The 21,871-nt window shown below is 43.3% G+C and overlaps 2 protein-coding genes across 5 annotated transcripts in view; one reads left to right on the top strand and one right to left on the bottom strand.

The window, feature by feature from the left end:
• WDHD1 (WD repeat and HMG-box DNA binding protein 1) overlaps window positions 1-6,373 on the bottom strand; it is a 50,195-nt gene extending 43,822 nt beyond the window's left edge. The window contains exons 1-3 of one of the 3 annotated variants that reach the window (XM_078384043.1): window positions 6,259-6,373; window positions 4,095-4,180; window positions 576-687 (exon numbers count right to left, since the gene is read on the bottom strand). In XM_078384043.1, coding sequence (XP_078240169.1) covers window positions 576-687; window positions 4,095-4,171 — 189 coding nt within the window. In that variant the 5' untranslated portion in view covers window positions 4,172-4,180; window positions 6,259-6,373. Of the gene's footprint in view, window positions 1-575; window positions 688-4,094; window positions 4,181-5,241; window positions 5,564-6,258 lie in introns of those variants that run through there. The other 2 variants (XM_020777711.3, XM_020777712.3) reach the window with 2 other exon arrangements.
• Window positions 6,367-21,751, top strand: SOCS4 (suppressor of cytokine signaling 4). 2 transcript variants are annotated; one of them, XM_020777714.3, is made up of 2 exons: window positions 6,367-6,577; window positions 19,828-21,751. In XM_020777714.3, the coding sequence occupies exon 2, from the start codon at window positions 19,852-19,854 to the stop codon at window positions 21,241-21,243; it is 1,392 nt and encodes a 463-aa protein (XP_020633373.3). In that variant the 5' UTR covers window positions 6,367-6,577; window positions 19,828-19,851; the 3' UTR covers window positions 21,244-21,751. The 2 variants fall into 2 exon arrangements, with proteins under 2 accessions (XP_020633373.3, XP_072842962.2); XM_072986861.2 differs by lacking the exon at window positions 6,367-6,577 and adding an exon at window positions 18,182-18,285.
• The last annotated feature ends 120 nt before the right edge of the window (window positions 21,752-21,871 follow it).

Below are 21,871 nucleotides of genomic sequence, written 5' to 3'. Positions count from 1 at the left end.
CTGGTCAAGGAGATAGAACTCCTATAGACTATAGCAACTCCCCCTCCCCGACCCTCCGAGCGACACTGGTGCTGGACTGAGTACCCAGGAGGACACAGCTGGGAGAGGGGGACACCACCTTCCTCTCCCACCCAGGTCTCAGTAATGCACGCCAGGTCAGCACCCTCATCCAGAATTACATCATGGATGAGGGCAGTTTTATTTTGTACTGACCTGGCGTTCATCAACAGCACCGTGTGGCTCGAGGGTTTGCTGATATGGTCGCCTGATACCATTTGGTTGGAGGTAGGACTAGAAGAGGGGATAGATGTAAGATATCTAACCTCTCTTCTCCTACGCGGGCATGTTCTACCCCCACCACCATTCCTTCCCCTACCCAGCACCACCTCAATGGCTGCCCCCTCCAACGCCCTCCCCCCAGCTTACACTAAGTATTTTCCTAATAATAATGCCTATTCAATGGGGTTACTATCACAAATCTTAAATATGTATGCATTTATTGGAACACCTATTGGTGTATTAGTCCTCATAGCATCCCCGTAGCACAGCTGATACCAATACTTCTCCCACAGTACCTTGAGAGCAAACGAGTAGGCTTTTTCTCCCACATTAATGGACTTGGGGTCATCATCATCTAGGCTGTCCCAAATCCTGACATCTCCATCACTGCCACAGGTCACAATGCAGCTATTCAAAGAAAAAAGAAAAAAACTGTATATATATGAAAGCCTCCCATAGTTTGATACAATGGTGCCTCGCTAGACGATGATAATCCGTTCCACTGAAATCGCTGTTTAGCAAAATCGTCTAGCAAAAAGCATTTCCCCATTGGAATGCAATGAAACCTGTTTAATGCATTCCAATGGGGAAGAATCATCGTTGTCTAGCAAAGATTGGCCATAGGAAAGCCACTTTGCGAACCGCCAATCAGCTGTTTAAATCGCTGTCTTGCGAAGCTTAGGTCCCAAAAACACCTGTTTTGCGAGCATGGAGGGAGCTGTCAAAATTGTTGTCTAGCAAAAATCAGTTTGCGAAGCAGGGACCAAACATTGTCCAGCGAAATTCCCCCATAGGAATCACTGTTTTGCGAATTGCTATAGCGATCGCAAAAAGTCAATGTCCAGCGAAAAAACTGTCATGCGGGGTAACTGTCTAGCGAGGCACCACTGTACTTGGAAAATCTTCCTTGAAGTTAACAGCAGCAGAACCCTCTAGCCTGGTGTGCTTCTTCCTCAAAGGAAATACCTCTACCAACCAACAGAAACATTGCTGGATAAATATGGCATTTTATAAGGCTGAGGCATCCTAAACTAATATTTGGGGAATAACTCTGCCTTACACCTGTCATCTGCAATGGATACTTTTGATGGGTCTGAGGGCCAAATTTCCACCCCTAGCACTCACTGGGTGATAAAATTAGCCAAAATTACAAAAACTGAAAACAAAATGTGCTGGCCATTCAATGCCGATTTCATTTTTGTACGTGGCACGGGGCTACATGCCATGTTAGTGCATTCCTAGATGCTACCAGGAAAAGAAAATGACTTTTAAAGTTTTTTTTCCACATCAGAAAATTGGCCCTCGGTTGTGCTTACTGAAGATGCTGGAGAGCAAAATAGGACATAAGGAAAGAAGGAAACTTCTTGGGACATGCTGAATAAGCAGACAGCATAGCTCAGTGTTAGGGTTCACACTTTGCATACAGAGGCACCAACTCTAATTTCTAGCAATTCCAGGTAGGGCTAGGAAAGAATTCTACTTCCATCCCTGGAAAGATGCTGCCAGTCAGTGTCTACAAGACTGAGCCAGATGGTCTGCTGCAATCTAAGAAACTTCCTGTGTTCCTCATCCAAGTTACACAGAGAAAACCATAACCTACATTGGAAAGGTTTATATCTGTTAATATGATGACCTTTGCAAAGTGATTTGGTACTAGTGAACTCTACTTTTGGGGGTGTCAAGCTTTGCCACGCTGAAAAAGGGGGGATATATATAGCATCTAAATTCCATATTTGGCTATCATGGGTCCCACGACAGGCTACCTGATGCTCCCACCCTCTTTTCTCTACTCCACCTGGCTGAAAAGATATACAGTGGTGCCACGCATGACGACGATATTCCATCACGGGAAAATCGCTGTTTAGCGAAATCGTCGTCATGCGAAAACCCTTTCCCCACTGGAATGCACTGAAACCCGGTTTAATGCATTCCAATGGGGAAAATACCTCATTGGCCAGCAAAGATCGCCCATAGGGAAGCCATTTTGCAAGCGCTGATCAGCTGTAAAAATGGCTGCCCTGAGAAGCATGGGTCCTGAAAACATGGGGCAGCCATTTTGTGGAGCCGAAAAAATCGCTGTCTTGCGAGCAAACGGTTTGAAAACCAGGGACCTAATCAACGTCCAGCGAAAAACTCCCATAAGGAACTACTGTTTTGCGAATCACTATAGCGAGCGCAGAAAGTCATCGTTATGTGGACTCGTCGTTTAGTGGGGTCGTCGTTTAGCGAGGTGCCACTGTATAATCTTCTTAGAACATGTATGTCTCTGTACACTGCTGCACTAAACTTTGGTTCAAGATTGTGAAACTACACTACCTCAATATTATTTAAACCAATCTGCCATCTCTTCACAAATGATAACTAAATGGAGCTAACAAACAATGTAACATAAAGCATTAAAAAAACACATAAAATATAAGACAGTACATGAAACAAGCAAACATACCCTTGAGATTTAAAATACAAGCCAGATTTATGGTTGCATTAAAAAAATCACCGATGGTAAATTGTTTCTCATTAACAAATTGCTGATTAAGCACCTGGATGCACTTCTGATCACTAATGAGTGGCAATTTGCCAGCAAGACTTACACAATTTCCTTTACAGAAGCATAAACAAGCAAGCACTGGAGGCAATCAAGAGAAAATTAGAAAACCATCTGTCAGATCTACTTTGGTTTGGATTCCTGCATTAGGCAGGGGGTTGGAGTTGATGGCCTTATAGAACCCTTCCAACTCCATTATTCTATGAATAGAATTCGGGGCCCCTGTTTTTCTTTTTTCTTTTTTTGCAAAGTTACAAAAGTGAATCAACTCCAATCCAGTAAGGAGACAAAAAATATTTCAGAGGAGGAATATAAGTATATTGTTGATAAAGATAATTCAGTGTATTGTGTTTGTAATTCTGCAGCTCTTAGATGTTCTATTTACTTTATTTGTTAATTTAAAATAATTTTACCCCACCTTTCTCCTTAGAAAGATCCCATGGCAAGGTTGGGGCCAGACTGGCCTCCAGTTCTGATCTAATGCAGGCAGTACAAACTGGCACTTCCAGCTGTTCGAAATGTAACAAAGACACTTCACAAAAAAAAACCCCTCCCTTGATACACTACAACTGCCACTTTTCCCCAGCTTAGCCCAAAAGTAGTCCCGAAAAGGTAACAATTCCAAGCTGTTTTTTGTAGATACAGTGGTGCCTCGCTAGAGGATGATAATCCATTCCACTGAAATTGCTGTTTAGTGAAATCATTGTCTAGCGAAAAGCATTTCCCCATTGGAATGCATTGAAACCTGTTTAATGCATTCCAATAGAGACGAATCGTTGTTGTCTAGCAAAGATTCCCCATAGGAAAGCCGCTTTGCGAACCGCCGATCAGCTGTTTAAATCGCTATCTAGTGAAGCTTAGGTCCCGAAAACACCTGTTTTGCAAGCGCGGAGAAAGCTGTCAAAATCGCCATCTAGCGAAAATCGGTTTGCGAAGCAGGGACCAAACATTGTCCAGCGAAATTCCCCCATAGGAATCACTGTTTTGCGAATCGCTATAGCGAGCGCAAAAAGTCAATGTCTAGCGAAAAAACTGTCATGCGGGGTAACTGTTTAGTGAGGCACCACTGTAGGCACCACTGTATGTGATGCTATGTGCATTGCTGACCTTGTTTTTCAAGTGGGAAAAACAGAATGCAGCCCACATTACCATCATCAAGCAGAAACTGTACCATGCATGTGACAACAAACATGGAAGAATTCATAGAAACTTGGGGGAGGGGGAAATCAGAGCGACCTATAATTTCAGAAAGTGTGCCCCAGCCATATACCTTCCAGCGTCATCAAAGCAGACATCGGTGTGGCCTTCCGTGTGCCCGTATCTCATCGGCTTTTGTGAGAGAGGCATTTTCTCCACCTATTCAATAAAGATTTAAAGGTTTGTCTCAAACAAATCTACATAAATGTGTAAAGAAACAGACATCTTACATAACGGGGGGGGGGGGATATTGTGGCACCTTTAGGATAGACAGATTTATTTCAGAATCATTGATGTATCCAGTTGTGTTGGAGGAAATGGGTTGTAATCCACAAAAGGCCACACTGAAATAAATCTGTTAGCCCTTTCTTGTCATGTGGCCGTGAAGTCACTTCCGATTTTTGCTGACCCCTGTGATGTTGTAACCTCCAGAAACTCCTATAATTAACAGCCCTTGCTCAGGTCTTTCAAAGTCAAGGCCATGGCTTCCATTACTGAGTCAATCCATCCTCCTATTCAGTCTTCCTCTTTTCCTACCATCTTCAGGTTTTCCCTGAATTATTGCCCTTTCCAGTGAATCCTGTCTCTCCCTGATATTCTGGAGCCATCCAGGGACCCAAGTTTGAGAACTGCTGCATTTTTATATATATTATAAAATATTCTTGAACCTGGGGCCCTGGATGTTTTGTGGACTACAATTCCCAGAAGCCCTAGCCCACACAGCCCATGCCCGGAGGCTTGTGGAAGTTGTAGTCCAAGAACATTTGCGATCCCAAATTTGAGGCATCTTTCTATGGGGCCATCCCAGCCCAGATCGGAGACTCTTGAGGCGCTGTCGACGAATGGGACTTGTAGTCCGACCACACGTTCTTCTCCTCACCCCCATCCCCCCCAGTTTAGGTAGCCATGGAAACGGGGGGGGGGAGAGAAGAGGGCAATACAGAGGGACGAGGCTCATCGAGGGTGCCACAAAAACCGTTCCTGAATCACAATCCTTCCCCGGCGGGTGTGTGTGTGTGTGTGTGTGTGTCATTTTTAACTAAATAAAGGCTCTCCAAGACCACGTTTCGTGTGTGGGAGTGGGTGTGTGGGTGAACGGATCCTCCGCCTCAGGCGGCAGAAGCGCCGTCGGTCGGCCCTGACGGGAGGGGGAAGAAGAGTGCACAACCCCCCCCCCACACACACACAAACACAGAAGCACCCCCCTAAACCCGAATCACCTCACCGTAGGTCGCGGCCCGCCGCCCGCCCGCTTGCCTTCCGAGGCCTTTCCCGCGCTCTCGGCCTGAGGCGGGGCGAAGGCGGAGGCGGAGGCCGGGCCTAGGCCTGGGCCGGGCTTCCTCCTCCTCCTCCCCTCAGTCCCTCCTTCCCGGGCCGGTCGGATCCTGCCGCCGCAGGCGGGCAGGAGGAGGGCGGCGAGGCCAGGGCGGCTGAGGTGACGCTGGCGGGCTGCGAGCGAGCGAGGAAGACGAAGCCCAGCCGCCGCCGCCGGAGCGCCTCAGCCCGGCCCGGGCGACGTGGGAAGGCGGGAAGGCCTTTCCCTTCGGGCCTTTCCCCTCTCCGGCCTCTTCCACAGAGACAGGCCTGCCACCCACCCACTCCCACACACCCCCTTTTTGGCTCCCCCCCTTTTTCCCCCTATTTTTTTTTCAGGCCGCTTTCCCCTCTTTTTTGTCCTCCCTCCTCGTCCTGCTTCATCCCTGCCTCCAATATCCCTCCTTTTCTTTTTCCCCACTTTTTGCTTCCCCCCCCTTTCTCGCCCTCTCCCCCCCCCTTCCACACGGCGGATTTGCCCCCGTGGAAGACACGCATCTCCTTTCCCCCGGACCCAAGCCTAGTCGTCCCCCCACCCCCTTCCCCCCAGGGCAGGACCCCAAAATCGTGTGTGTGTGTGTGTGTGTGTGTGTGTGTGTGTGTGTGTGTGTGTGTAATTTGACCCCATGGCCCGACTTGCTCCAACAATTGGGAAGTTGTTTTTTTCCTAATCTCCCAAATCCTGGAACTTGGGGCTCCTTTAGGGCTGCAATCTGAGCCTTTTTAATGCCTCCTTTTTCACTGAAGAAGACGATGCAAAAATTTCCTTGCACCAGATAATTTTCATTGCACAAGATAAATTTCCATAGCACAAGAATACTTTGAATGGCACAAGGATAATTTCCATTGCACAAGGGTAATTTCGGTTCATTGAATCAGATGGCCCACCTCCCCTGAATACCCTGCACCTCTCCCTTTCTTGCCTCCTCTCTTCCTCTTCATTCTTTCTTCCTCTCCTTCTCCACGTCACAAATTCTCTTCCTCCCTTGTTCTCGGATTTCCCTTTCCTCATTTCCCTGTCTGCTTTTCCATTCTCCCTCCCCAGTAATCCCCTAATGCCCCAGTCCAGCCCCTCCTTTGCTCCAGCTGTGCAAGGGGGGGGGAGGAATCCAGTCCGCCTTTGTGTCTGAAGAGGAGCAGATCCAGCTCGCATTGATTACTAGCTATCCCGTGGGATCAAGTCTCTCTGGGGTCTCCTTTTTGGGGTCTGCCCTCCCAAATGTCTCTTCCTAGAAGCAGCAGGTGAGTATTTGCGCTGCATAGATTGCACCCCTTCCTTCTCTCAGTTTATCTCCAGCCTTTGTGGCACTTTGATTTAAACTCTGGGAAAGAGAGAAGATGGGCGGTTTTTGACTCAGAGCGAGATCTCTGTCATTCGTGCTTCTTTCTGGGGTGGGGAGCGTGGAATTAATACAATTTGCCTTGCTGTCGGTTATTTTTTCTCATAAAAAAATAGCTGCAGGCAGAACTTTTTTTCCCCGTAAATGTTCAAACTGATGCTGCAGAATAAATCTTAATTTAGGAAGCTCTTCTGATATATTATAATATATTCCCAAGACATATGTTATGACCTGCATAGATAATGGGGCTAAACAAAAACGCAAAATCCTTAAATGTGTTATTGAAGGAGGTCAGTGCATGATTAATGACTAATGGAGTGGCTTTGTTGCTAACCACATCAGTCAGTTACATCTGGACAATAGAAAGTGGTATTTCTTAACCCTGCCGGAAAAGGACTGCCCTTTATCTTGGAACATTTTCCAAACAAGCACTACACCCGGTCTTAATTTTCATTTGGGGACTCTGGTTCAATGTGTCCTTTTACTTTTGAAAAGTGAAAAGACAAAGCTTACTGTTCTTCAGAATATAACATTTGCAAATATATCTTCTTCTGACACTATTTATTCTATGCATGCCCTTTAAATCTCAAGTCTTAAAAGACACAGGGACATAGGGGTGTTTTAAATGTGCAATTTATTTCAGTATCACAAATTAATCTGGAAATATTTTGGCAAGCTACCGGTATTTGTGCAAAACTGGATCTCAAGTTCTCGGTCTGTTAAAAATTCAAGTCTTAGAAAACACAAGGGATAGCAATCATTCTTTTCCTTTCCACTCTTATGTTTTAAGGCTAGCTTGTTTGCTGCTGGTGTCTAGGCTGATCAAATATTTAAAATGCTTCTGGATGGCTTGTTTGGGCATGTTTACAATACAGAAGATATTTCAGATTGTACATGCATGCCCCCCCCCAAATACTTCAGAATGCATTCATATTCAGGAGTAAGGACAAAATTGTGCCTGAAGAACAGGGTAAGAACACAAAATATAAGAATAAAAGAGCTTTATTATATTGTTAGCTAGATTATAATTTGTAACATGAAATTACACATAGAAAAATCTGTAGCTAGATATCCGTTTGGTTCAGTATAAAATGTTTTATTTTTTAAAAAAATGCACAGAATTCGAGTTTTCATTTCATTCTTTCATTTAAATAGGGTTTTTTTGATAGCTTCTCCAGTATAATTGTGATAAATGTCTTTATCCTGGTTGAAATGCCACACAGAAAAGAGGCTAAAGATAATTCTTTAAAAGAAATTGCTCTCACTGCATCCAAATCTTCCAGTGTCCTTGTCTTCTTTCCCGCAATTTATTTTTATTTATTTTTCATGCTTGTTGCTCCTGGTCTGAAGACTTTACTATGGGAGATTGAATTTCCAAACAGTACAGTAGTTGAGAACCAGACCATATGTAAGCTAGATCTGTCTTTAGCCTGTCATCCTTGTTGCCTTTGGCTTTTTCAGGCCCACATGTTTGGAGTGGAAGGGATCTGGCATCACCAGTGGATGGCAATTATTATTAAAGGCAGCTGTGAGAGAGAGGGGTAGATCTAATCCACATGGCATCATGCCCTCTGGGATATTCTCCCTGTGGGAGCCCCAGTATAGTAGATGACAGCTGCACAGAAATAATGTTCTCATCTATTTTCTGTTTGCATTTTCTACATCAAGGGCCAAATGTCTTTGGTCCCCCATTTCAATGCACTTCACTGTTCTTACACCTACATAGGAACAACAGTCTAGTGCTAAGTTCAACTTCTTGCATCATAGTCTTTAAGGTGCCTTTATCTTTGTCTTTATCGTTTTTCTTCTGTTTTGTTTCACTTTTCTGGCTGATATTTCTGCATGATGTGATTTCCCCCATTTAAATGACTAGTTAGTTTACATCCTCCTTTAGCTCTCCTCCGGTGAGCTAAAGTCAACATATGGGGCTTTCTTCCTCCTCACCTTATTCTCACAACAACTCTGTGGTGTAGGTCTAGTCGAGTTGGAGTCACTGGCCTATGATTTCAGCTACGGTTCTCCCTAGTCCCAATCCAACTCGGGAGGCCTTGCAGATGTTCTTGGACTTCAGTTCCCAGAATTACTGCCTAGGGCTGGTGAGAGTGTCAAAATGGCAAGATGACCAGCTGAGCCGATATTAGGCTACGTGAAAATTGATTGAGTCCTCACTCTTCCCAGCAGTATAAGGATGTTGGATGATCCTTACTAGGGCCTAACTTTGGGTCTGCATGGCGATTGCCTACATGACTAGAGGACGGAGCTAATGTTGCTCATGCTCTGCTTTGCTCCATCCTGTCTCCATGGCTGTTTTATATCTTCTGCTGAAGATTATGACAGAGCTGTCGTGCTGGCAGATGCCTCTGTTGGAGGTCTCACAGAAGGGGGTTCTGTCAGCATAATGATATTTCTGTGGCTGGCATAAAGGGATGTCTGCCAACATGCTTCACCCTCTAGAGCTGCTGAATATTTGAGTTAAGATGGTGCTGTTAATTTCCAAACCTAAGCACACCACATTATGCGTTCCCTTCCAGCTCTGTTGCAGAGTTTTGGCCCTTTCCTTCCTCTTTGATGTGTTGTTCTTATGCAAGAACTTTATATTTGTGCTCATTCGCATCTGTGAAGAATTGGAACCACCCTGGAAATCGTAGGCAGCTGTACATTAGTAAGAGCCTTTTTCTAAATAAGAATCAAACTTTGAAATGATCTTTTACGCATATGGATCTCAAAGGAGGAACAAGTGTGTGACACAAGGGCAAGAAATACAGAAACAGAAAAATTGCTGTTCCCATTTCTGTAGCAGAAGCCCTTTTTTATTGCTGTTGGATAGATAAAATGGACAGAAGCTTCCCTTTAAAAAAACTTTTTTCATGAGATTGTCCAGTTTATAGCATATTGTACCTGTAATGCAAATGACATACAGTATTTGAAATGTGTCGTGGAACCAAAGGGAAGCTATAACAAATTATCTTCTGTTGTTTAAAAAAATTGTCATTCAGTCTGAGAGGAAACCATAACTTGAGGGTGGTGGAAAGAGGAATGACTACCTCAAAAATGAATGTTGTTGAGTGGTACCCATTAGTAACTATTTATTTACATTTATTTGTAGCTTTAAAGTATGTGGTTACAATATACTTTCATTCTAAAGATACATTACTGGAGAGGAAATACTGTAACTCCTTTCTGAAAAATGGAGGCTTATACGTTCCTGAGGTTATAACCAGTGGTGTAGTGGATTTGGAACTAGCAGAGTTGGGGATTCAGGCTCATCTAATGAGCAAGGAAGTATGACATCATTTGTTGTCGCCCCCCCCCCCAGTATGTCTGAGCTCAGCATCATCCTTCATGGTAGCTGGAGAAGAAAACAGATTTTCTCAGACACAAGCTTTCCTTGTTCTTATGCAAAGTGCTTGAGGGTAGGTTGGTCTTAGACAAGCAATTAAGAGGCATTAGCATTACAAAAGGCCTGTTGATTGTGGAAACTGCTAAAATTCATTTGTTGATGTTGTTTAGTCGTTTGTCGGACTCTGACCCCATGGACCAGAGCATTCCAGGCCCTCCTGTCTTCCACTGCCTCCCAGAGTTTGACCAAATTCATATTGGTCGCTTCAGTGACTCTGTCCAACCATCTCATCCTCTATCGTCCCCTTCTCCTCTTGCCTTCACATTTGTTCCCCAACTTCCATATCATTTGTTGATATGGGTTCATAAATACCTTTTTAAGAAATCTCTCCCTGCTGAGGGGAGAAGCAGAGTGGGTTGACTGTGGGAGACTGTCCTATCTATCAGTTACCACTACATCACTGTCCTTAACCGTCAGTCATTAGGTCTCAGAGGAACTATGTAACCCTGGAATCAATATGTCTTTTCAGACCTGGTATAAGGCCCAAAATAACAGGTCTGTAGCTCTAAGTCCGGGGTGGGAACTGTGACATCTTTGTATATTTGCGATGTGTAACTCCTATGATTAATCTTAGTCTGCCCTGTCAGTAGGTGGGAAGAGAGTTGAAGGGGCCATGTGTCGTTCCCCCCCCCCACTGCCCCCCCCCCCCCCGGCTGAATAGAGTGAAGGGAAACAATGTTGATTTCCTTCCTCTTGTTAAATTAAGATTTCAGGGACATTGTAGCCAGCGGAAGGGCCAGTCTTATGCCAAGGAACAATAGATCAAACTCCTTCGCTGTGTTTTTCATGCTTTGATGACTTCCCTTGTGGCAAAATCATTTCTAAAAGGAAGCCATCACTTCATTGTCTGTCTGTGGGAGCTAGCTGCATGTTCTGAGCCTTTTGTCAGAGGGCTTTTAAAATGCTTTTAACTCGCCCACTAACAAATAAGTTGGATGTGGAAGATGAGAGTATCTTTCCTGCTGGGGCAATCTGCCTCTATCACATCTGCTCAGTTTCATAATAATAAAAGCAACAAAAGATACGCGGAGAACTTGACTTTCTGAATAGTTTGCTGTGTTAACATTGCCCTTCGGGTGAAAGTGTGCTTCTTCAGATCTGTACTGCTTTTCATTTTGTCTATGTGGCTGGCATTAGAAGATAGAAAGTTATCCACATTTATTTAGCTAACATATTTTGGGGGTTATAAAAGAAATATAGTGGTGCCTCGCAAGACGAAAAATCCGTAAGATTGTTTTTTGCAATCGCTATGGTGCCTCGCAAGACAGCTTCTTCTATGGCCGTGCTTCACAAAATGGGTTTCCCCCCCCCCCCCGAGACCAATGCCTCGCAAGATTAAAAAATTTCATTCGTCTTGCGAGGTTCCCATAGGAATACATTGCAATTCCTATGCTTTTCACAAGACAATTTTTTTTTGCAAGACAGTGCTACTCAGTGGAATGAATTATATTTGTCTTGCGAGGCACCACTGTAGATAAAGCTGGGTGCAGTGTTTGGGGGGCTGTTGAAGGTGATGGATAGAAAGCAGAACAAGCCATAACGGTCATATATCCAATTTATGAGTCTTCCTCTAAATGTACTTTCTCCAAACTCTTTTGTTAAAATGTAAATGGTTTATTTTAAATTGCTGAATTTACAATAGCAACCTTGTAGTCATTGATATTTCTACAAGATCACTTACTCTGCACTGTGATTGGGTGTTTTCATTTTTCGTATATAGTACTGTTAGGTTCTTCTGGCCTTCAAAACAGTGCTGGCTAAATGTATTAGGTAGTAAATAGCTCTTCCCCTTGCTCATTCACTGACTAAAAAGGAGAAAATTATTTTGAGAAATCAGTATATGTGCCCTCAGGGAATAAGGCAGGGAGACTGGGTGTCTCTCTGTAGCAATATTATGGTGGGTAAATATAATAATGAGAAGAGATTAATTAAGTAGAGAGAAAGAAGTGAAAGCTTTGTTCTTTTATTATCTCAATCAGTTTAATAAGGAGGAAATGGAAAGTGGGGCTAGGGGAAGGAGGGAGAAATGTGGTTGTAATGTAAAACTATTGCTTCAAAGTCAGATGGGAAACCTTTTCTCAGTCTCCCTCTCCCATCTAAAGTATAGATGATCTCCATTATCTTTAGCTGGGTTTATTTCAATAATTATTTTGGCATACAGTATTTTTTTTCCTTAGAACCCAACTTTAAAAAATGATATTAAACATTGAAGAAAAAGTGACTCATCTAAACTGCCACTTTTATTTTAAATTAAAAAAGGAATTGGGTGAGGGGAAGAAATCATAAATGCCAATCTCTTTTCCTTTTCCCTGTCTCTTCAGCAGAACCTGTAAAACCAAGGAGAAGCTTTTGGCAGGATTTCCCAGGCCCTGTTTCTGGAGACCTTCTCTGAGCTTTGTCACTGAGAAGGCTTCCAGTTCTGCAAAATGTGTTTCCTGAGGTTAGAAAGCTTTGGGAGTAGAGGGAAAACTCGTAATTTTCTTACAGAATGGGAATGTTTCTGTTTCTGGACATTGCCTGGTTTAATGGAAACAGTTCAGCAAAGGAAGGGATCCATCTTATCACAGCAGGGACCCTGATTCAATGGAGTTCTTGCCAGAGGCAAGGAGGAGACAATGCTGTTGTTGTTTAGTCTTAAGACTGTTGGTGACCCCATGGACCAGAGCACGCCACCCTCCTGTCGTCCCCTTCTCCTCTTGCCCTCAGACTTTCCTGACATCAGGGCCTTTTCCAGGGAGTCTTCTCTTCTCATGAGATGGCCAAAGTCTTGGCGCCTCAGCTTCAGGATCTGTCCTTCCAGTGAGGAGACAATAGTTATTCCTTTTCTAACAAGAAAAATGGTCCTTGTGGCAGCCTCAGTGCAACAGCACAGGGTCTTACTAGAGAATCGAGAAGAACCAGAATTCACTATGCTGGAAATTAAAAATCAGCAAATGCTTGGCTAAACAGTTTTTATCAGGCACAAAAACTCCTTCCCGTCAGGTGCCTGTCCAAAAGCAAAGGGAATCCTCCATCCCACCCCACCCCAAGAAATGATTAGGTGGATATATACATGATGAAAGTGATGGCTAGCTCATCCTCATCATAATGTGTAATAATAATCTTGGAACTGCAGAACTGGACCCTGTGGATCAATGAGTCCCACCCCTGTCAAGGAGGCCCGGTGGGGGAACCAAACTCCCCACCAGATGCCTAAGCCACTGAGCTATCCAGCAGTTATATTCCATGTCGCTTCCCCTCAGAGGCCCAACCTTGTTTTCTTGAAAGTGCTTTATTTATTAATGCTTGGCCTCAATGAGCAGGCAGAGATTTTACCAGATTACTCTTCTCTGCCGTAACCACAGTCGGTCTGCAGTTTTGTATAAATCTTAGAACAACAATCGCACAGTCTTCTTCGGTATCTGATAGAGGACTGACATTCTGTAAAAGAGATGGGAGGGCCTTCAAGAGTGTTTGGAAACTTCGGTTGTTGTGGAGCGCTGATTGGTGGGAGGTGGGTGAAAGAGAAGAGGGAACACATTGTCGACTCTACACAGAGTTTCTTTAGCTTCAGACTTGAGGATGTCTGGCAGAATTGTGACCCTTCCCATCATAGCTTTCCCTGGGACTCTCTCCTAATCCCACAGTTTTAATCGCAATTTTTAAATCTTTCATTTTTTTCGTCCTCCTTCCTGATAATTTGAGGATCTCTCCACTCTTATTAATTTAAATGCTTTGTTTTATTTTTGTGCAAGCCAGCTTGAGCTAAACCTTGTCTTAAAGGTGGCTTATAAATAACGGAGTAATAAATAATATAAATGACTGTTTAAAAATGCCTCAGAGGATCTGATAATCTTTCTGACATGTTATAAGAATGATTTATTTTAAGTGTTTTATCTTTTTCATTCCCTGAAACCAGCATGACAGCAGTTCCGAATAAGACTAACTTAAGGCAAATATTATTAGGGAAGAATGCAAAAAGACACTTCCTGGATCGGGCAGAAAAGAAAAACCTAGGTAGATGACAGAAGAAACACTTAAAATTGTTAAGGACGGGCAAGAAGCAAAAGGTGACAAAAGTAGGCTCAGAATCCTGAGTGCAGTTTTTCAGCTACTGTCGCATAGAGACAAAAGAGAACTGTTACAATAACCAGTACAGAGAAATAGAAAAGAACGAAAGAGGAAAAATAAGAGATATCTTCCAAAAGGTCCAAGAAATCAAAGGGGAATTTAGGAATGCATCTGACCGGGGAAAATAAAGAAAAGGTGGAAACAGTATGCTGAAGACCTATACAGAAGAGGAGATAAAAGGAGGACAGACTCATTTGAAGAGGAATCCTGTAATGAAAAAAATTGCAGCTCTAGAAAGTTAAAGTGAAAGCTGCTCTGAAAGCTCTGGGAAGAAATAAATCGCCTGGGGTAGATGGGACAGCAATAGATCTATTTTAGGCCACAGAGACTGAATCTGCCAAAATCCTAACAAGACTATGCCAGCAAATATGGATAACCATACAGTGGCCCATAGACTGGTAATGTTCAATATGCCTAAGAAAGCAAATGACAAGGAGAATACTAAGTACAGGACCGTTGCTCTAATTTCCCATACAAGCAAAGCGATGCTCAAAGTGTTGCAACAAAGGCTTTTAAAAAAATCTTATATGGAGTGAGACATGCATGATGTTCAAGCTGGATTCCAAAAAGAAAGTGCAACAAGGATGTCGGAAGAAGATCAGTCTATGTTTTATAGATTACAGTACAGCAAAGCCTTTGCCTGTGTGGATCAGTGGAAGCTATGGGTTGTTCTGAGAGTAATGGGTGTGCCTCAGCACTTGATTGTCCTGATGCATAACCTGTACTGTGAAGAAGACGTTACCGTTAGGACAGAATACAGAGAGACAGAAGATGTCGTTAGGGAAAGCCAGACTAGATTCAGATGAAAGAAGAGTGAAAATTTATGGAAGAAACATGAATAATTTAAGATATGCAGATGACACCATCTTGCTGGCAGAAAGTAGCAATGACTTGGAACAACTTTCAGTGAAAGTGAAAGAAGGAAGTGCCAAGACAGGCCTGCAGTTGAACATTAAGAAGACAAAATTCATGACTACAGAAGAACTACAGTGGGGTCTCTACTTAAGAACGTCCCTACTTAAGAACAATCCAGCTTAAGAACAGCTCCATTTGCTAAATTTTGCTTCTACTTGAGAACAGAAATCCAAGATAAGAACAGGAAAAAAACCTTTCCTGCTCTTTTTTTTAACCTTAGGTCATCTTAGGTTAAAAAAAATTCTCCCCCTAGTGGTAGAGTACGTATTAACCAGCTTTGCATTAGTTCCTATGGGAACTAATGCTTCAATGTACGAACGCACCTCTACATAACAAAAAAAACAGCCAGAACGGATTAATTGGTTTTCAGTCCATTCCTATGGGAAATTTTGCTTCAACTTAAGAACTCCATTCCAAAACGGATTAAGTTCTTAAATAGAGGTTCCACTGTAGTTTCTATGGACGGAAAAGAGCAGATACGGATTAAATGGTTTTCAATGCATTCCTATGGGAAATGCAGATTCAACATAACGTTTCAACTTGAGAACCATCTTCCAATACGGATTAAGTTCTTAAGTAGAGACCCCACTGTACACAGCTTTAATCTTGACCATGAGGAAGCTGAAATTGTTAAAGATTTTGTATACCTTGGTTCAGTCGTTAATCCAAATGGAGACTGCAGCCAAGAAATCGGAAGAAGACTGAGACTGGGAAAGAATTAGGAAAGATAATCAAGCGTAAGGATGAGCCACTGGAGACCAAGACCATCCACACTCTTGTATTCCTAATCAACGTGTTTGGGTGTGAAAACTGGACGGCTATGAAAGCTGACAGGCAAAAGATTGATTCAGTTGAAATGTGATGCTGGTTTGTGGATATCCTGAACTGCCTGAAAGACAAACAGGTGGGTCCTAGATCAGATCAAGCCTGAACTATCTGTGGAGGCAAAAAAAAAATGCTAAAATGGAGGCTGTCCTACTTTGGACCCATTATAAGAGGGCAATGTTCTCTGGAACCGACAATAATGTTGGGAAAAGTGGAGAGCAGCAGGAAAAGGAAAAGACCGCATGTGAGATGGATTGAATCCTATGAGAAGTCACCCACTTGAGTTTTCAGGAGCTGAGAAGAGCTATTGAGGACAGGGCATTTTGGAGATGGCCCATTCCTAGCGTTGTCACCCTAAGTCCGAAGGTGACTTGATGGCGCACAGCAACAGCAAGGCAGATAAGGGCATGCGCCAGGCGTAACTTAAATCTTGGGAAAGGCTTACTTGTGGTAATGTCATTTCTTTCCACTGCCACTACCTAAAAAGCATATCCACCCATCAAGGTCTTTTGTAATTACTTTCCGTAGCGGCGCTGGATTTTATATAATCTTCTGCAATATGCACAGCCTAGATAGTTCCAGCACCTTGGGGGCATTCTTAAAAATGAAATTTATTTTGAAAAGCAAGTGACAGGAGCACCAAAAGATTCCCAGTCTATGACTCATGTATTTTTAATTAATTTCTGTCTTGATAGTGACCTGAAAGTGTCAGTATGGAAAAGCGTCTTTTAACATCATGCTTATGCGAACTAATATTGAACAAGCATAACATGAATCTTTGAGTACATTATACTTCTTGACCTACTTTGTCTCTCTTCTGGGGTTTTGATTTTCAATGGTTCACTGGCACGCCAGCAGCATTTGTCCAAGAGACAAGCAAAGTAGGGAAGAGATGAGGGAGGAATGCCCTCTCCCCCCCCCCCCCCAAGAATGGCGTGAAGCTCAGTTCTGCAGTCTGTTTGCCTTAACACAATAACACAGGAACCAGTTGACATCTTATTAGGTTATAACTGTATCTGGTGTTATTTCAGATCACACTGCCTTTTGCCTGGGAGCACTTAAAAACCCGGAGTTGGCTCCAGAGGTCTATCAATCAATATTTTGTTTATTAAGAGCAAACCGGAAAGATAGTGGCTGTGGATATCCCAGTACGGAACTTATGAAAATGCTAACCTTTACAGCTCCACAGTGTAGTTGAGTCATTAGCAGGGTTGCTGACACGTTCTTTGGGTCTCCAGTCTGAGTCTTTGGTACCCAAGTCCCACATCCCATGCCCAAAGTCACTGGGAGAAAAAAAAACAAGTCAAGTCTGAGTTGAGTCAACAGTGTGACTTAAGTCCAGTTTGACAGCGAGTCCCACAACGTTTGAATTGTGGTGCTGGAGGAGACTCTTGAGAGTCCCCTGGATTGCAAGGAGATCAAACCTATCCATTCTAAAGAAAATCAACCCTGAGTGCTCACTGGAAGGACAGATCCTGAAGCTGAGACTCCAATACTTTGGCCATCTCATGAGAAGAGAAGACTTCCTGGAAAAAACCTTGATGTTGGGAAAGTGTGAGGCAAGAGGAGAAGGGGATGACAGAGGACGAGATGGTTGGACAGTGTCATCGAAGCGACCAACATGAATTTGACCCAACTCTGGGAGGCAGTGGAAGACAGGAGGGCCTGGCATGCTCTGGTCCATGGGGTCACGAAAAGTCAGACACAACTTAACAACAACCCACAACATGAGTCTTCATCCCTGGGAGTTAGTGTTGGACAAGATCTGGGTTCAAATCCCCATTCACCCTAAAACAAAATGGGTGTCCTTGGAGACATTATGTTTTCCTGGCCTACCCCACAAGGTTAGTTTTATGATGTTAAAGTGTGGAGGAAGACAGCCACTTACAGTGCCTTGAGCTCACTGGAGGAAGGTGGGGAACAAATATAACAAATAAATAAAAATAAAAAGGGACTTTTGTGATGGATCCATCATTTTTGTTAGGTCAGTTTTTGTTAACAGCTTCCCATCTTCTGGTTACATGTGGTATGGAAAAAAAACCTTTTCTTGTTTTCAAGGCTTTATATGCTAATTTTTCTTCTGAAAAGGTGCCCACTGGGTCAGTTTTGAATGTGGCAAATTAACATTTCTATATCCTTATTTCAGTTCAATTCCTTTTCTTTCTCACAGAGTGCTTCAATCATTGTCTACATTAGCTACAGCTTTTGGAAGGAGCTGCTATAAACTTTGAGTTTGGAGAGTAACTGGGGTTATTTTTACCTGTGAACGTATAGTGTAGGTAGAGTGATGGATCAAGACTCTGGAGAACAGAGTTCAAATCCCCACTCAACCATGGAAACTGACTGGGGGAGTGGAACTGGTAAAACCATTGCTTCAGTACATACCTCTCTTCCCTTAAAAACCTCCTTAGGGTCTCTGTAAGTCGGTTCCAACTTGATGGCACAAAACACACACGTATGATTAAGAACACCGCACAAAATAAAATTATCTTTATCCAAATTTCTGTTTTGTTTATCAAATATTATTTTATTGCTTTTGTCCTTTATCGTTTTATGAAGAAAAATCATATTCAGTATAAAATCCTGTGCTGTGGGCAAAACATATACAGATCATTATAGGATTGTAGGGCCTCACGGCACAGTGGTTAAACTGCTGTACTGCAACCAAAACTGTGCTCACGACCCAGCGTTCAATCCCAGGTAGCTGGCTAAAGGTTCACTCAGCCTTCTATCCTTCCGAGGTCGGTAAAATGAGTATCCAGCTCGCAGGGGGAGGGGGGGCAATTGTAGCCTACATCATTAACTTGTAAACCGCCCAGGGAGTGCCTGAAGTGCTGTGGGGCGGTATATAAGCAGCATGCTTTGCTTCTTCTTTTTTTAGCTTTTTAGGGTGCAAACCAAGATGGCTGGTGGCTAAGCCAACTGGGGCTGTTAGAAATCCAGATCCATCCCAGCCTATGGCTACCCTGACCCTGGCCTAAATTTATGCCTACTTCAATTTCTCCCTACTTCCTCCTCCTTTATCTCCCTTTTTACCTCTTCTGCCAGCGGATCTCAGCCAACACAGCAGTAGACCTGACAGATTCTGTTGTGCCAGCGGATCTGAGATTAGCTAGCAGAAGGGCAGTTATGACGGCAGAAGAAGCTTCCGGCCATTCCAAACCTACTAGAGCCGATATATCTATCTTTCAATTTGGATTGCATCGCCTCTTAGTAAGAAATGGGGGCAGATTTTGAGATTACAAGACTGCCTCACAAGGGCATACAGAATTAGATCCCAACACCCTTTTATAATTTTTTTAATGCTTTTTAGGAGGTCATTGAGCAACAGAGCAGGATATTTTTTCCCCTTTAGAAAAAAAAATATAGACATCCCCCTTGAGGTGTTTTGGGAAGTCAGTCAATGCCAGTGGCCATGGCTACTCATTCCGGTGATATTGGTGACACCTGTATATAAGATACATACCGTAATTCGTTGCATGTATTCATTTAATCATTTGGCACTAGGCTCAGGAGAGACATCTCTCAGAGGTCTCTGCAGGCTGTTGTAATAAGAGGGAGTATAAATAGACTGTTTTGCAGTTAGTACTCATTTGTGTATTCTTTGTTTGCATGGCTCTTGAAGAAGACTTCACCCAAAGAAAACTTCGTTGAAATGCATTGCGTTTGATCTGGAAAGAGCTCTCTCTTTTTCCCCTCTTGAGTCCTGAGACATGATGTTTCTTTGTTTAGATGGTTGGTGAACAGTTTCTCACAACTTCTTATTGTGAAAGGGCTATGAACGGCCTGGGGTTAATGCTTGAGGATTAGCCTTTACAAGAGTGGGAAGGACTGTATGTTTAGTTTCTTAAAAACATGCGCCCACCACAGCGGTTGAATGCTCTCTTTTTCTATTTTCAAAGATACATCGCAGAAGTCCCTGATGGATGCTTTCTGTGATAGGAAGAGGGACAGCAGGAGCTGGCAACAGTAGTCCTGGAAATCTTGCAAAGCCTGTCACGGGGAAAGAAAAAGAAATGGCAGAAAATAAAGAGAGGAATCCTAAAAATTCCGATGTGAGACCCAAAACCAGCCGGAGCAGAAGTGCGGACCGGAAAGATGGATATGTATGGAGTGGAAAGAAGCTTTCTTGGACAAAAAGGAGTGAGAGCAGTACGGATGCGGAAACAGCCAATACCTCAGGAAAGTCCACATTTAGTTTAAGGAGCCAGGAGACAAAGCACAGTTGTTCCTCAACTGAGCTGGACTTGGAACGTTCCTGTGGCCACCGCTTCCTAGGCCGTTCTCTTAAGCAGAAGCTCCAAGACGCGGTGGGACAGTGTTTTCCCATCAAGAATTGTAGCAGCCGGCACTCTGCAGTGCTCCCCTCCAAGAGGAAAATACATATCAGCGAGCTTATGCTTGACAAGTGTCCTTTTCCGCCACGATCCGAGCTAGCCTTTCGGTGGCATCTGATTAAACGACACACCGCTCCGGTGAAGCAGAAATCTGAAAGTTGGCTCAGTATGGAGTCCTCCCTGGATGAAGGGATGGAGGGGGAACTGAGAGACCTTGAGGGTACAGATGAAGGAGGGTCTGTGATTTCACAGGCGTGTAACATGAGCGACAGCGCTTCCTGCCGGTGTGATCCCCGGGGTGAGCTGGCCCTGGGTCGGCAGCTCAAGAACAGCAGGGAGGACAGCGACATGGACTCCGATGACGAAGCGGTGACCCTTTGCACTAGCTCTCGGAAAAGGAACAAGCCACGATGGGAAACGGATGATGAACTGCTGCAACTGGAAACACCTCCCAAGTATCATACTCAGATCGATTATGTGCACTGTCTCGTCCCTGACCTCCTTCAGATCAATAATAATCCATGCTACTGGGGAGTGATGGATAAATATGCTGCCGAAGCACTTCTGGACGGAAAGCCCGAGGGCACTTTTTTGCTACGAGACTCTGCTCAGGAAGATTACTTGTTCTCTGTCAGTTTTCGCCGCTACAGCCGTTCCCTTCATGCCAGGATTGAGCAGTGGAATCATAATTTCAGCTTTGATGCTCATGACCCATGTGTCTTCCATTCTCCGGACATTACTGGGCTTTTAGAGCATTACAAAGATCCAAGCTCATGTATGTTCTTCGAGCCACTTCTCTCCACGCCATTGAACAGGACTTTCCCCTTTTCTCTTCAACATATATGCAGGACCGTTATATGTAACTGTACCACTTATGATGGCATAGATGCCCTTCCTATTCCGCCCTCTGTCAAGTTATATTTGAAAGAATATCATTATAAGTCAAAAGTCAGAGTCCTGAGAATTGATGTACCAGAGTAACAACCCTAGAGGGCATTTGAAAAGAGGCCTTTCTGGTTGTTTAGTCCAGTTCTGTTCTGTTTAGGGATTTATTTGTTTGTTTGGGGGGTTTTCTTGTCAATTTCTTTTCCTGAAAATCTGTTTAATAGCCCAAATTGAACTCTGCCTGAGCCTTATGGCCCAAACAGGGTTTTTTAATTCCCCTGCCTCATTGAGCAGGTTTTTTGTGAACACACACTATATGTGATTTTAGGATTAGTAATATTCTGTGAGATTTTATGGGACTTCAGGTAGTTTTTTGTTTGTTTTTACTGAAACCTAAGCTTTCAGATTTGAAGCTGAGTCAGAAATGAATTTGACTTGCCTTTTATAAACTGATTTATATGCGGTACTAGCATGTTTTGAAACACTGTTATCTGACATTTCCTCAAGAGTGACTAATTTGTATTTTATACCTTTATTTGAAAATTAGTACTTTGTCCTCTCTAAAAAAAAGTAAAAGTAAAACGAATAACTCTGTTTACATTGCTCCGGCTGCAACTGTGTGGGTTCTTAGAATGACTGAACTTGTCATGTGATAGAAGTGTAACTATGCACCATGTAATTTGGGTTTTATTAAGCATTTAAACAAACCACACAGATGTATATT

Source organism: Pogona vitticeps, chromosome 1, assembly GCF_051106095.1.
Source record: "Pogona vitticeps strain Pit_001003342236 chromosome 1, PviZW2.1, whole genome shotgun sequence".
Classification (NCBI taxonomy): domain Eukaryota; kingdom Metazoa; phylum Chordata; class Lepidosauria; order Squamata; family Agamidae; genus Pogona; species Pogona vitticeps.
The sequence above is the reverse complement of the archived record's forward strand: the minus strand, read 5'-3'. Positions and strand labels throughout refer to the sequence as shown.

What these genes read in the sequence shown, in the direction of transcription:
- SOCS4 (XM_020777714.3), top strand. Translation starts at nt 19,852, where the DNA reads ATGCTTTCTGTGATAGGAAGAGGGACAGCAGGAGCTGGCAACAGTAGT.